At 40.7% G+C, this 15,742-nt stretch overlaps 1 protein-coding gene across 1 annotated transcript in view; it reads right to left on the reverse strand.

Moving 5' to 3' along the window:
- Positions 1 to 5,958: 5,958 nt before the first annotated feature.
- The window catches only part of polrmt (polymerase (RNA) mitochondrial (DNA directed)), a gene marked incomplete at its 5' end in the record, with an annotated part of 40,027 nt that continues 30,243 nt past the window's right edge, over positions 5,959 to 15,742 (reverse strand). The window contains 5 exons of the mRNA XM_079650816.1: positions 5,959 to 7,792; positions 9,752 to 9,825; positions 10,847 to 10,938; positions 12,410 to 12,482; positions 13,654 to 13,752. Coding sequence (XP_079506942.1) covers positions 7,743 to 7,792; positions 9,752 to 9,825; positions 10,847 to 10,938; positions 12,410 to 12,482; positions 13,654 to 13,752 — 388 coding nt within the window. The 3' untranslated portion in view covers positions 5,959 to 7,742. The remainder of the gene's footprint in view (positions 7,793 to 9,751; positions 9,826 to 10,846; positions 10,939 to 12,409; positions 12,483 to 13,653; positions 13,753 to 15,742) is intronic.

Below are 15,742 nucleotides of genomic sequence, written 5' to 3' on the forward strand. Positions count from 1 at the left end.
GAACCTGAACATCTGCATAGTAGGGCCCCTTTAAGGCTAACTTATATTGATGTTTGTGAATCTTCGAAAAGCTATCAAGAGAAATTTTGAAAACCATTTTTGCTCTGTCGTACAGAAAGTGGCGACAACGCTTTTTATAAAATGCTAAAACATCTCAGACATCAAACGTTTCTTGAGTCCATTATTCTTTCATACTTAGGTCTTCTTGATAAGTCAAGAGTGGCATTTTGTCTATACTGCTGGTGTGGCAGCCAGTTTTCCCTGCACAGTTGGGACAGATGGTCTCCGAAGGGGAAACTGAAGATTCAATCACTTGAGTGATTTTTCCAATCAAAGCTTAGTGCACATGATGAATCTTCTGTAGATGTAGTGCTTTATCCTTTACAGTTTATTTTTGCTACTTTAAAAGTCCAAACTTCCACTTAATCTTATACAACTAAATATTCTAAAGAAGCCCTTTAACATCAAAATAAAAAAGCAAATTCATAGGATCCTAAGTAGGGACTCTGACACGTTTCATCTACGCAGGTCTAGTTCACTGAAGCCTCTCTGAGTCAGGCACCAGATGTGTGAGTACCGTGTGTTTGATGGTTGTTAATCAAGCCATCACTGCCTGTCAGTCAGGATATAGGTCAGACAAAGGAAACTCAAACTGACACACACACACACACACACACACACACACACACACACACACACACACACACACACACAGTACCACCTGTCTCTCTCTCTCTCAAACAGCAGTGCTCCCTCTCCCCAGTGCTCACCCCACTTCCTCTCCCCCGCTGACAGAGAGCTCTTGCCCTACATGCCCCCACCCCCCCCAGGACTGTCTGCTCCCCTGAAAGAGCCGCTGAGTGCCGACCCTGCCTGACTCCGAGGGCCAGGAGATGGCAGGGATAGCCCAGGAGCCTGGCAGGTAATCAAAGCGCTCTGAGAGAGAGTGCTGCAGCTATCTGAGAGCGGTTCCAGCTCTGGCAGAAAGCAACCAACACTTCTACTGTGTCCCCTCTCTCATGATCCTGTGGTGGTAATAAAGAGTTTGCTAAAAGCCCCACACTCATATCTCCTCGATGAGATTCACTAACGCAGGTGAGGTGTCATTCTGGGAAATAGCTGCAGATGTTGTCGACATTTCATTCAAATGTAATTTAAATGTAAAGCAGACACTATTCCATACTAATATGTCTGCCATGCCAAATAATCATCACTTTCTATTCCTTGTAATGGTGGGTTACAGCGTATCCCAGCATGCTTCAGGTGTGAGACAGGGAAACACCCCCAGTCCTTTTTTATCAAAAGGCTAACACAGATAGAGAGGCACTGACATTTCAAGCCTCAAGACAACAACATTGAAAACATTAAATGCAAATAAATAACACCAACATATTGAGATGTATGGTATAAAAGAAAAGGACTTGAGGCTCTCCGATCTGATGTCATGTTTACTGGAGCTTTGCATTACAAACAAAGGGGTACAGTTTCTTTTTTTTAATTAGTTTGGACATTTTTTGCTTGACAGTGCTTATTTTATATTCAGTACCCCAATTTTCCTGACCTTGAAAGAAGTAGCATGATGAAACAATCTTAAATCAAAGTCCACTTGTTTGTTTTTCCAGAGCTTTCAGCTGCATCCACCAGTCTTCATCAGCAGAGGCGTCTCTATCTGCTGATGAAGACGGTTCAAAGGGAATTAGGGGACTTCAAATGTATTCAAATGGCCACACATTTGTTAAAAATCACCTTCTTTTTTGCTAAGCCTACAGTAACAAGTTTAAAGAAAGGAGCATAACATAATATAATAAAATGCAGTACTCTTATTAAGTATTAAATAGAACATTTTACAACAAAACACCTCATATTATAATTATAGTATGACACAGAGTAGAGGTCAGACAGAGCTTCATTGAATGTTTTAACACACTGAGTGTGTATACCGTAAGATGTATGTCCAGAGACTTTTTAAAGCCTCTCAATGGATAATTACAAATATTCAGTATTCAAGACAATTCATATTCAAATCAATCACTTGAAAAAGACAAAGAGAGTCAAGAGACATCAGCGTTTACAGAGTCTGATCCGTCAGCATAAAACTGTAAGGGCTCACAGAGGGAAAAACATTTTCAACCCTTTGATACACAAGCTATGCATACCCCTTCTAAGGGACAACATGGGTAAAAAATGACCCGTATTGACTTACAATGTTATTTCATGCATGGGTGAGTGTTTCTTAGCTATATTTTTGGAAATCCATTTATTTAATTATTTGATATTCCAAGTATTCATTAAATATCTTGTTTTTGATCACCACACATCATTATTTTCAATCAACCTTTCAAACTGTTTTTGTAGTAATACATCAGGTTTGCACTTTGCACACATGGGTCAAAAATGACCCATGTGTGCAAGAGTGATAACAATGATAAAAAAAACATACTATAATAATAATTTTGTTAAAAATAATTATTTTATCAGTGATTTGGACCAAACAATACATTAGACTGGGTGGTGGGTGTGTTTGGTATTTTTAGCCCACATCTTTTAAAAAAAATTTTTTTATTGCACAGGCTACAGATACAAAACATGGACATTACAATAACAAAAAGAGACATTCTTATCTCAGACAACAACAACAAAAAAAAAAGAAAAAAATAAATAATAAAATACAGTCAGTTGGTCACTTCAACATTTCATAAACAAAACAAAAAATAGGTTGACAGTCCAATATCATCAAAAGCATGTATTATTCCTTTTTATCCCACTCTTCGCTAGAGCTGATTGTTTCCCATTTCATGGTGTGTTGAGTCATCCTTTGATTCTTTGTGGCAATCATCCTTTCCAAAATAAATTGTGTTTTTAATCTACTTTTTACACACCTTAAATTCAGATTTCCCCTTGATTGAGCTTTAAAAGTATTTTTGCCAGAAGAATAATTGTATTCATCAACTGTGTATTGTCCTCATCCAAAAGCCCAAACAAAAGACCAAAGGGAGTAAATGCAAAATCAATATGAAGTGTCTTAAGCCAATTTTGAATCTCAGTCCACAGTCTTGCAACGTATGGACAATAAAAAAATAAATGCATCTGGTCTTCCTCTTCCTCCTCACAGAATCTACAAAGTGGTGACGGTTCGATATTAAAAGTGTTGAGTTGTTTTTTTGTAGCGATAATCTTGTAAAAGATCTTCAGTTGGAAGATTCTAGCCCACATCTTTACATTGCTCCTGTAATGTGCTTTTGGAGTTGGGGCGTGCCCTCCACGCGCCTCTTCATTCACTATATTGACAAAAGTATTGGGCCACCGACACATTACACCTACAGGAGCTTTTATGACATCCCATTCCAAATTCTTAGGCATTAATATGAAGTTGGCCCCCCCTTAGCAGCTACAACAGCTTCCACTCTTCTGGGAAGGCTTTCTACAAGATCTTGGAGTGTATCTGTGGGAATTTGCCATTCATCCAGAAGAGCATTAGTGAGGTCAGACACTGATTTTGGACCAGAGGGCCTGGCTCTCCATTCTAGTTCATCCCAAAGGTGTTCAGTGGGGTGGGGGTCAGGGCTCTGTACGGGCCAATCAACTTCTTCCGCACCAAACTCATCCAACCGTACCTTTATGGACTCTGCTTGGTGGGGCACAGTCATGCTGGAACAGAAAAGGGCCTTCCCCAAACTGTTTCCACAAAGCTGGAAGCATAGAATTGTCCAAAATGCCATGAAGCTCCCGGCGCACAGTTTTGGAGCTGATATTAATGCCTGAGCTGGAACTCTGTAGTTATTGAATCAGCAAAGCTTTGGCGGCGCCCCCCCCCCCCTGTGGTTCCTAAACGTTTCCACTTTGCAATAATACCACTTACAGTTCACCGTGGAATATCTAGGAGAGAAGACATTTCACCAACTGACTTGTTGCAATGGTGGCATCCTATTGCAGTACCACGTTGGAATACAGTCAGCTCTTTAGAACGACCCATTCTTTCACACATGTTTGTAAAGGCAGACTGCATGGCCAGGTGCTTGATTTTATACACCTGTGGCAATGACACACCTGAATTCAATGATTAATACTTTTTTCATATAGTGTATGTGGCATGACAAGCTCTTTACCCAGTTCCTTGATGAAACGCTGCTGTGCATTGGTCACACCACCCATGTAATCAGGGTGTTGTGCAGTAAAGATGGAGTAGGCATTGAGGGTGGCAACATTGAGCACATGGTGCCAGAGCGCCATGGACCTCCTCCATGTTCTCCGCTTGCATGTGAACTCCGGCACGAACCGTTCAGGGAACCATCTGATCCATTGTGTCCACTCCTGATTTTATTATGTTATATTACTGAATCACTTCTGGTTTCTTCTTTACACTGTTGTCATCCACTGCTCTGTCATCATGCATGGTGCTCAGGAAGTGTCAGAACTCCATCACCTTTGCACTAGATATTTCCCTGATGCAGAAACCTCATCAACAGGACATCTCTCTGGAGAGGAGCCGTAATGGAGGCTTTTTGACTACTTCCTGCTACCAGCCGTGCTCCATTAGGGATACTGCAGGTCGGCTCGGTGCAGCTCTCCCATCTGACAGCAGACATTCTTTGAATAACCCCAGAGTAAATTATGCAGGCCCATCAACATTTTGCTGTATGAGCACCTCTGATATCCTGTTTACTTCCTCAGCCAAAGAAAATGGTAGTTTCTGCTCCTGTCATCTCAACGTGTTCCCTGACCTGATCCTCTGCACTTACCCTCCATGTGTTCTTCCTTTTTAACTGAAGTACTGCCAGCGTTTTAAAGCTCCTACTGTATAGCCGTCCCAGTGGCGCGAGTCGCAGCTATTGATCGAGACACTTATACCCTCAGAATCCATTCATCTATGACCACTCCTTGACATGGAGGTCATGATGTGTTGAAGCCTACAGTATAAGTCATAAACAAGTCAGAGTAAAGTATGTCTTTAAACAAGCTTTAGAAATGTCATAGCATAGCATGTCATACAAATATCATGTTGTCAAAGGTATGTCGTGTACATTCATAAATGGTCATAGTGTAGTATGTCGAAAAAGTCAGAAACTGTCTAATGTAGTATGCCATTTAAAGAAGAATAGTATAGTCATGTTAAACAAAGATGTCATGACAAATTGAAAGTATAATATGTAAAAAAAAGGCATTTTATAATTGGTCATAGTTTGAGATAATTTGCCCTAAAAAAGAAACTGTGACTATTCATACAAATATCATAGTATAGTATTTTATGAAAAAAAAGAAGGAAGGAATAATTTGTAAAAAAAAGTCACAGTATAAAAATCCTAAAAAGGTCATATTATAGTATGTCATACATTTTTTTTTTTATGATTAGTCATGAAAAATGCATAATTTGTCATAGAAAAGTCATAGTGTGTTATAACATAAAATACATTTCGTAATTGGTATACCCTAAAAAATAAACAATATTGTATAATCAGTCATAAAAAAATCAGACTTTAAAAAGTGATATTGGCCTACATTTCTCCTCTCAGCCCGGTGTCAGGGCTAAGCTGTGAACTGTGCTCAGTGTGTGTGAAGTGAGATCCTGAGAGACCTTTAAAGCTCTCTCTTTGACACCTGACCTCACAGAGCAGAGGAGACACGCTGCGCCGCCGCCACGAAGGACACCTCGGCTTAGTTTGATATTGGAAGCTTCAGTGTGAAGGACACTGAGTGGCTTCAGCAGCTGAGTTTGAAAAAGTAAAACTCAATCAAAATGGAAATGTAGTGTTTGAATCTGTGATGTAAACTTCATTTTGAAACGGCACATTACATGCTAAGCCCTAGCTTCATATTTAGCATACAGATGTGACTTCTCATCTAACTCTCATCAAGAAAGAAAGACGAGCATTTCCTACACTTTCTGATACTAACCGCGGTGAGGGTAAATGTGTCTTATGTGAAATACTTTCTAAACAAAAACATTTTTAATAGAAAATTATTTTTTAATACCTTCCATGTCATGTCACCCATATACCCCATACATTTAACATTGTTATGACAGACACCAGTCACAGTTTTCATTTATGTTATTATTATATTAAATAGAAAACACTTTTCAATAAAGTAACTTAATTTTAAATAATACATTCATTAACATCCTATTAAAAGAGGTGTGTCCTTCTTATCCAGTATAGTAATACAATTCTGCATGTATTTGAAGTTATTATTTTACAAGACATGGAAGCTATTCAAAACAAATCAGATATGTCAATAAAGAAAACCTCTACATTTCCATAACCGAAAATCATGTTATAGCAAAATCAATAACCGTCCTCTGACGTATTAAACGTGATTGTACCTATAATATGGCAATATGGCTGTCCTGACAGAAAGCACATTGAGCATGAATCACATTTAAAAGAGTATTTCAGTGTAAAATCAAGTCATTGGATGACTGCTGATTTTGACCAAGATGATAAAATAACAGGTTAAAGTAGCAACTCATTTCCCAAAAGTCTGAGCAGTATCTCTTTGTTCATGTCGCTATGCAAATCATCCCAAAAATCTACAGTCTGATCAGTGCACTATTTATGCCCCCTTGAAGATTATTTCCATTTCATTACATTGTCACTCAGCCAGCTTTGTTTGGCTACAATCTACATTTGCCTTTGAACATCAACGGCACCTTTTGTCAGAAACTGCTGTATCGTTCCCAGCAATCATCAGATAGCACTTCTGTTATTTTTACTTCTAGATGTGGCACTGGCCCAGAAAAATAAGATCTGAGTTGATTAGTGAAGCCTGCAAAGCCTTTGTGGTGCATCTAAAAGGAGGCCTTCATCTCACGATACACAAAAGACTTAAAATATTCAGATATAACAAAACAAAAAAATCAGGCTCTCATTCATCCTATTTAAGCACAGTAGGAATACCAGCCATTTCTTCAAAACCGCTGAATTAATAAGCAGACATTTTAAGAAAGTTGTTTATTTTAGAGCAATTGTCAGGTGCTTAGTCACTCCTAATAGGTAAGAATCAAGAGTTTCATGTGATACAATGTTATCTAAGAACCCTTTGACTTATCCCTCCAGATTTATCAGAGGGTCTGGTATCCCCCGGTTCAGTGTCTTTCATGTCCTTTTCAGATGCCTCTTCTTCGAACTTTATAAAACCGCATAAATATCGTGTCAGAGAGCATCCAGCCATCCAGTAAGTGATAGGATCGATGATGAGGTGGGATAGACCAGAGGCAAGTCCACGCTCTGCGGAGGTCCTCACAGCAGGACACACACACACATAATCACACACTTAATCACACACACCTCATACTGCATCACTGGAAATTACAGTTTATAGGGGGTAAAGTAAATAGAGCAGCATAATAGTTGCATAGAGATGCGGTCAGTATGGCTCACGTACACACACACACACACAAACACACACACACACATATACCTGAATATGGTATTAGCATCCACAATAAATAGGTAATTTCACTCAATGAGGTCTTTACATTCCCATCTGGTGCTGATTCTCTCATCATTTCGGCTGGATGAGTATGCCTCCTTCTCATCCATCACTCCATCAGTCCACTAGTCAGTTAATCAGGCAGGTTCACTGTGTGTTAACGCCTCCAGCAGCTCCCGTCTAGCTGTGGACGAGGATCAATGTCCCGATGTCTGAGGGAGACAAAGCCGGTGAGACCCGGGGGCCGTCAGCCTCCCTGCAGCACTCTGTCGATTTCACTCATCTCCCTCCGCTGGATCGCCCTCATGAGCCTCTCAGCTGAAGAAATAAGTGGATTCTTTCACCCGCTGCAGATCGAAGTCACCTGGAGAGCAAGAGGCGAGGTGTCAGAGCAGGTTTAGGTCTTTGTACAGTAGTTAGAAAAAAAGTACATTTGCATTAAACACAAATCTTAAAAACGAAAAAAAGTACATTTGCATTAAACACAAATCTTAAAAACACTTCCGCAAGCTACGTATGCTAACAAAGCTAATTGCTGCAAACTTGCCCGCATTGCATTGTTTAAAACACTGTAACAAACAGTTGGACTGAGACTAGGATAACAATTCATCAAATTAATTAATTAATTGGCAGTATTACTACAAATCTAGAGCAAGGCTAGACTCAGAAGCAACGTTTTTTTTAAGCTACAGTAAATGCTAACGTCAACATGCTAACAGGCTCAGAATGACTACGATAACATGCTGATGTTTTATGAGGCATAATGTTTACAATGTTCACTATCTTATATTTCGCGTGTAAGCATTCTTACATGTGTCAAATAGAACAAAACACAAAGCAGAGTTAGGATAGGATAAGTTAGTTTTGAATTGGGTCAAACTTAGGAGCTTAGATAGAACTTTTTTGTTTCCTAAGCACCAGGAAAATTCCCAAAACTTAATATACTACTTGAATTTTAATATTTGCCCTGGCCTGCACTCTGTGTGCTTTTAGCTTCTCTGTCAGCGGCCTACACCAGCAGAAGCTTCATCCTGAATTATTGAGGAAAGGACATAAAAAGTTAAGGAATGCTAAAAATGGTAGCAAATGATGTTGAGATGAAACTGTCTTTTTCTCATTATAATCAGAAAGATCTCCCAGCAAAGAACTCTAACTTCAATCTACTCCATGCAGTATATTTGCACTTTTGATCACGTATTGCTCTGAATTTAGCGTGTAAGAAAGTACTTTATTTATTTGCTTAAACACAGACATGATTGTATGCCAAAGTAACATCTAAAAATAGAAGACGTGTTTCTTGACAACAACTTGTATGGTTCTTACAAACTTGCAGCCAACATTTACTAATCAAATAAACCGAAATCCTCATAAAAGCCAGACCCAAGCTGTTAAACACAGTAATGGAAGTCATCGGTGTGTTTTGCAGCATTTCCCCCTCTGTGTGTACAGATCTTCCTGATTCATCGGCTGTCCTGCTGGATTACACACTGAACAACCTGATTCACCTCAATAACACGTTGAGGATGCTCCATGGTGAAGATTATAGTGGACTTAAATGCAGATACAGTGGACTTTCCGGGCCACACACAGACTGACGAGCACACCTGACTGGTCTCAGCCGCATAAGCTGATTATGCAGAGGAGGGACGCAATTAACAGTAATCAATTTATACAACCCAGCTGTCAGGGCCAAGCAGACAGTCAGTGTACAGATGGAGACGGAGCGATGGCTTACATAACAGCAAAGCCACCGTCCACCTGACCAGCAGAGCATCAGTACCTTCACTGGACAACAATAGAGAGACCCTCGCAGTGGCCCTCCACTCGACAAAAGCTTTAAATTCATTTTAGTCGAAATAAATGGCTTTTCCAGTTTGAATGAGCAGGCTGGGCTAGACAAGAAGCTAAATGCAATGGGATGGCTTTATACAATACAGGGAACAGCAATTAGCAAACTAGATAAAAGATTGAATTAAAACCCAATATAATAGCCATTCCCTTATTCCTGCTAACCTCCACACACACACACACACACACACACACACACACACACACACACACACACACACACACACACACACACACACACACACACACACACACACACACACACACACACACACACACACACACACACACACACACACACACACACACACACACACACACACACACACACACACACACACACACACACACACACACACACACACACACACACACACACACACACACACACACACACACACACACACACACACACACACACACACACACACACACACACACACACACACACACACACACACACACACACACACACCTGTCTGGGGCACTGTGGCCAGACACAGACTCAGCTCCAAGTATTCCTCGGTCTTCTTCTTCTTGGCTTCCAGCCTGCCACAAAAGAGGACAAAAGTTCAGTAACTCTGAGAAAGACAAAGTTTGTGTTCAAAGTCAAAGAGTCGTGCACTTCCTGGGTTTTCTCTGGAACTGAACTGATTATATTCAACCTTCACAGGATATAAGATGCGAGTTGTTTTTGAGACCAGAGTCCGTACAGTGAGTCTATGACTTCGGGACACATTATCAGTTCTTCCAAAGGTGGCAAAACATACCTGTTACTTTGTGAAACGTGATTAAGACACTGGCAAATGGCTATTTAAATGTTTCACCACTCACTGTTCTGCCTGCAGGATGATAAAACCAAATGAAACTTTCCCCACTGCTAGTTCAGTCAAACTTATGAGAGGTAGGGGGAGGGAGTAAGACAAATAGTAAGGGAGCTGCTGTGGAAGGCTATAGAAAAAGGTGTCCAATTATCCAGGAGAGAGAAACACAGAATCAGATGATGAGCATAACCTAGCCCGAGGCCAGCGAGACAGATGAATGGAGAAAGAGAGAGAGAGGGAAAGTCATTTTGTATCTAATGTCACAGACAAGTGGAGGAACACATCTGGCATGTTAGTACAACTTTGACAATCTTATATCTAATAACCTCTTATGTGTGTGTGTTCCTTTAGTGTGGAATGTGTTTCTAACGTATGTACTTGTGGGACGTGCATGTTCAGTGTATCGTGGCCGTTGACTATACCATACAAGTCCATAGAGATCCTACGGTGTTGCATAAACACAGACAGAGAGTCTGAAGGCTCTGAAGGTTGTTGTGTACGAACAAAAGAAATCAGAGGAAGCTCAGAATGCAGTTGTTGGTAACTAAGTATGAAAAGAAACATGTGAATATTCAATTATATTAAGCTAAAACAAAGAAACTCTGATAATCATTTGTTCCTAAATTGGATCTGCTGCGAAAAACCCCGATTTTGGATAACCGGCCACAGTGTTGCTCCTGAGACTTAGAGGAACTGCATGTGGGTGAGAGGGCACAATCAAAGGTGTTCCTGGTGTGTAAACTCACGGGATCCCAGTGCAGTATTTCTGGACAAGGTAGTTGGACAGCTCCTGCAGGATTGGCTGGCTGTGCAGGGCGACAAACTGTTCCCGACAGATCTAACGGGAAGAGGAAGTCACAGAGTTTTTTTTGTTATTCGTACCCCAAAAACTGAATCGACAAGCTCAAAACAACTCGGCCTTGCCTGTGTATCTTTGACATTCTTTATTAAAGTATGTGAACACAGAGAACTATGCTCCGCGAAGAAAAAAAACGTAGAATGTTAAATGCCGGGTGAAGTGTTGATTTGAATGATATTGCTGACAGTGGGGAAAAAAGAAGAGCTATCATTTCTCTGCTGGTTGCAGGATCTCAAAATCATCCCTCAGCAGGTGTTAGAAAACATGTTGCCACAATGAGAAAGACATTTGAAGTATTTATAAGTGAGGAACACATCTGGATTGGTATTCTGCACATCTGGTGGCGCTGGCTAGCTAACTTTACACATTGAACAAACCCAAACACAAGAAATGAAAGCATAACAACATGTTAGCACATACAGTTTGAACTTCCTGCTGTTCATCACCAAATATATAATAAGTTTAATGATGGGAACATGCCATTTAGCTTCATGTATTTATTTAAAAGGAAGTCGCATCATCAATCTGGTATTCGTTTGTCCTCACTATTTTTCATGTTTGTCGAGATTTCTGTTTGAATTGTGGAATTTTTGATATGATTGATAATCCAGCTTTGCCATCAAAGCTTTAAAGCAAGTGGGAAATGCATAATAAAACTGGATGGAAACACATTTTCTGTCACCAGAGTGTTATTTATCAGCCACAGAGGATTATCAAAAGACAGAAAACAAGCTCTCAAGTCGTTCTGATTTATTTTTCTTCCCGCATGTGTGAACAAATCTCCCAATGACGTCACGCAGGAACCCTGCTGGGTGGTTCAGAAAGGGCGAATGAAGGATGAAGGAAAGATCAGTAGCCTTTAAAATAAGGACTTTCTGAATGGGCTTCGGTGTTGACTAAGACATTGAATCCCCCTCCTCTGCCGCTGTGTTCAATTACCTGTGTAATGAGGAAAGCGTCACACATCGAGAGAATATGAGGGAGAACAAATGTACTGAGAGGGGATCGCTTCATTGGTTGTTACTCCTCTGAGATTGGATGAAGACCTAAAGCTGGGACTGTTCTCTAAAGCTACGGCTAAAGAGGACTGCCGACTTTATGGTCATTTGATCAATTTAATGCTACGCTGTGTCTCCGTCAGGGCCTCATGACAAACTAGTTTCAGCAGGCAGGGGCAGACGGTCATTTATTCAGCACAACAGGCTCTGGTGGTGCTTCCTGCACCCAGCAGCCTGTACCCATTTAGCTTCACAAAGCTCTACCTTAGCAGAATCACTAGTGATGCTACAAAAAGGAAATACTGGAGGTAAAAGCAAGAGAGACCCAGGAGACTTGAATCACTTTTTCCACCTTAAGCTTCAATTAATCAACAAAAAAAAGAGAATGATAAACTCCGATAATGCGTGATCAGACAGGATTAAACCGCTCAGAGTCAAAATGAATTTCATACCTTGTTCATGGTGTCCACTGTGAGGGCATGGGTCCAAAAACAGTCGTGAACTGAGACGAACGCCAGGCCAGCACTAAGAGGATAAGAGAGGGAACAGGGGATTATCAGAGTCTGCATGCAGGGGTTTACTTAAGAGGGAGAACAGATGAGGGGGAATAGAGTCATTCAAAAGAAGAAGACTGTATTACAGTGACGGTAATTGCTAAAACCCTGCTATGTTCATTTAAAGCCAGCGTGAGTTGAGTTATCACACCTGTCAAGAGGCGCACAGCGTATATGTATAAAGCCGCATCATACACTTATCTGAGGTGATAATTGCATTCAAGATGAGAGGGTACATTTTCTAAGCCATTTAAGGTCAAGCTTATTTTTAAGTCAATGTCAAAAGCAAAATAGAGACTGCCTATAGAAGACGGACTCATAAGAATAGGCAAAAAGGTGTACCAGATATCCATGCTCGAAGGACAGTTTGTTAAAGGGGCCGTATTTAGGGTTGGGGGTTTTCCCTTTCCTGTAGTGTGTTATATACTGTAGGGTGTTGTGCATGTAAATGGTCTGCAAAGGTTAACATCCCAAAGTTTCTCTTCCACACATCCCCGCCTCATCTGAAACGCCTCCATTGGACTTGTTTGTTTACTTCTGTAACATAATGACATTACTATTTAACACTCACGTTTCTATTGGCTAGCGCTCCAACACATTGAACTTGGTTTCAGACAGAGGGTGAAAAGAGGTGCTGCAGATCAGTCAGTATGAGAAAAATAAAGAACTTTTTAAACATTAAAAGGTGGGGTAGGTCATTTTGGAGAAACCAGCTTGAGTGCGCTAGAATTTGAAAATATACACAGCCGGAAAAAATCTGCCACTTCCTTACAGAGCCCCTCCTCCAACACACACGAACGCGCACATGACCAATGAGGGCTCGAGATAAGTGTGTGCACAGATGGAAGGCTGACAGGCAGGTAGGCCGTCCAGTTATTTTAGCCGGGCCGGCTCAGATGATTGGTCGTGCTTTTTACAGTACTACGGCTTCCACTGATTTCTTGTCAAAGCACTTCAGATATTCATTGCTATCGGGATGTTAAGAGCATTCCATGGAATATAACACAAAGTGTATCTCGAGCCGGTTTCTCAAACGTACCTACCCCACCTTTAAAGAATGGAGAAATGTCAAAGTGGAGGCACAAAATACAGATATGATCCTGAAAATGAGTATACAGTAATAGGGTGCCTTTAAATGATACCTGTAGCAGTGGAGAGAAGTCAGCATCATGTGTGTGGAGTCCAGAGAGTGGATGAAGTTTGGAGGGAAGGCATTCTTCTGTTTAACTGTGTCTGGCATCCTAAGGGGAAAAAGAAAGCAAAGCAAAGACATATAAAACACTCTTTGTACTATAAAATGAGATGTTTCATCAAACCTATCCCAAGTCTGAAGCAGCCTTGCCATGAACCTTGCCGATAATTCCCAGGGAGACAGAAAGCTATCCTATTCTGATTCCTCTTTTTACGGCTGAGCAGTATTTGCTCTTAACCCTTGTATGGTGTTCGGGTCTGTGGGGCCCGTTTTCATTATTTAGCTAAAGAAAAATGATAAGATAAATTATTTTTTCAAACCCAGACTCAATGGCCTTGGCTCATTTTCTGTGAAGAACACATATATCAGAACACATTTTCAATGACCACCCACTGTACACCCCCCCTACACATTTACATTACATACAGGATGTTCGGGTCCACTGGGGGCTAACAAAAGTGCAGATATTGTAGGTCCTGTGCACCTGTCTGGGCCATCTGTGTGTGTATGTGTATGTGTATGTGTATGTGTATGTGTATGTGTATGTGTATGTGTATGTGTATGTGTGTATGTGTGTGTGTGTGTGTGTGTGTGTGTGTGTGTGTGTGTGTGTGTGTGTGTATGTGTGTGTGTGTGTGTCTGCCATTCCTGCACAAGGTTGCAACATTGTTGATAAATTCGAGCAGGGACACCTGTCTGCTCTCACATTCCTGCATTATGTCTTGCGGGAACCAATCTTTATTTTTTTCAAATTCTATCCAAGCTGCAAATTTGGGGCAAGACACAATAAATAAAGCTTCGCCAGTTTGGGTCCTTATCACAACTGATTAAGATGGCCAAAAGATTCTCTGCTCAGAGGGCCTTGCGAATGATTTTGGAAGAGAGAGAACCATTGGATGATGATGTAGAGGGGAAGAGGTTTCAGAATGTGAGGATCATATTTCTGAGTCTGACAGTGACTTTGAGGAAGAAGATGAGATTGAGCATCAGCTAGACGAGCCACAGGACCAGCCGGTCAGCGGGCCAAACAACAAGTAGCACTTTAATTCATTAATGTGATCTAATAAATGTAAAAGGGCAAATATTAACCATATACGCTGTTTATATTGCGTGTAATTGGGATGAAGTAAACATCTGTTGAGTATTTTAACATAAAATAGTTTGATTGTGTTGAATTGAAGCCCAAAAAGGCAGCGGGTCCACCAGACCCACGAACACTGACTGACTAACACAAATATGAACACCACACAAGGGTTAAGTGAGCATTGCATTAAAACCACTGTTCCCTTGACGATGTTTACGAGCATGATAAAGTAGCAGTACATTTGCATGTGAGGTGAAAGGGGGAGTGCATCAACACTCCTAAAAGCCATTATACAAATAGAACAATAAACTACATTTTAAACACACTTTTAGTCAAAGCGGTATTTTATTTGCAGTATGTACACTATATTCAAGTTATGACGCAAATGTGCTTTCGAGTGGGAAAGTCTCATCAAACATTATGTGATGCATTCCTAAATATAAATGGAATTTGTGGACCGACAAGATATATGTGGTTGAAACCTTTAAAGTGGTTGAAGCTAACTGCCTATCTAACTCACTGCTAAACAGGAAAAATGTTGAATGTGTTTTTGAGTTCTTTGTCAAGGTCAGCTGCTTACATGGTAAGTCTTACTAACAGATAAGCAGCTGTAATTAATACATTATTGATAATACTCATCCCCCCAGTGCTTTTCCATGTAATGTCAGCCTGCTGTGAGGAGGTCTGTTTGAGTGCATGATTTCAGCCCCAAGATGTATTTTCTGCCATGTGACCTCCAGGGGAATCTGTGGCCCTGTGCTTTCTCAACATTAGTGAAAAAAGAGAGCATACAAATACAGAAATGATATAAAAGAAAAAGTATGCAGTGCTGCTACTCCTGATGATGGAACTGGCTGTTCAAAAAAGCATCCTGCCAATCTGTATCCCCATGTTCCCATTACCCTGAGCCTGTGCCATTCAAATCCTCTGGGCTGCCGCAGAGCAGAACGCACCT

The sequence above is a fragment of the Notothenia rossii genome, assembly GCF_949606895.1.
Source record: "Notothenia rossii genome assembly, chromosome: 1".
NCBI lineage: Eukaryota > Metazoa > Chordata > Actinopteri > Perciformes > Nototheniidae > Notothenia > Notothenia rossii.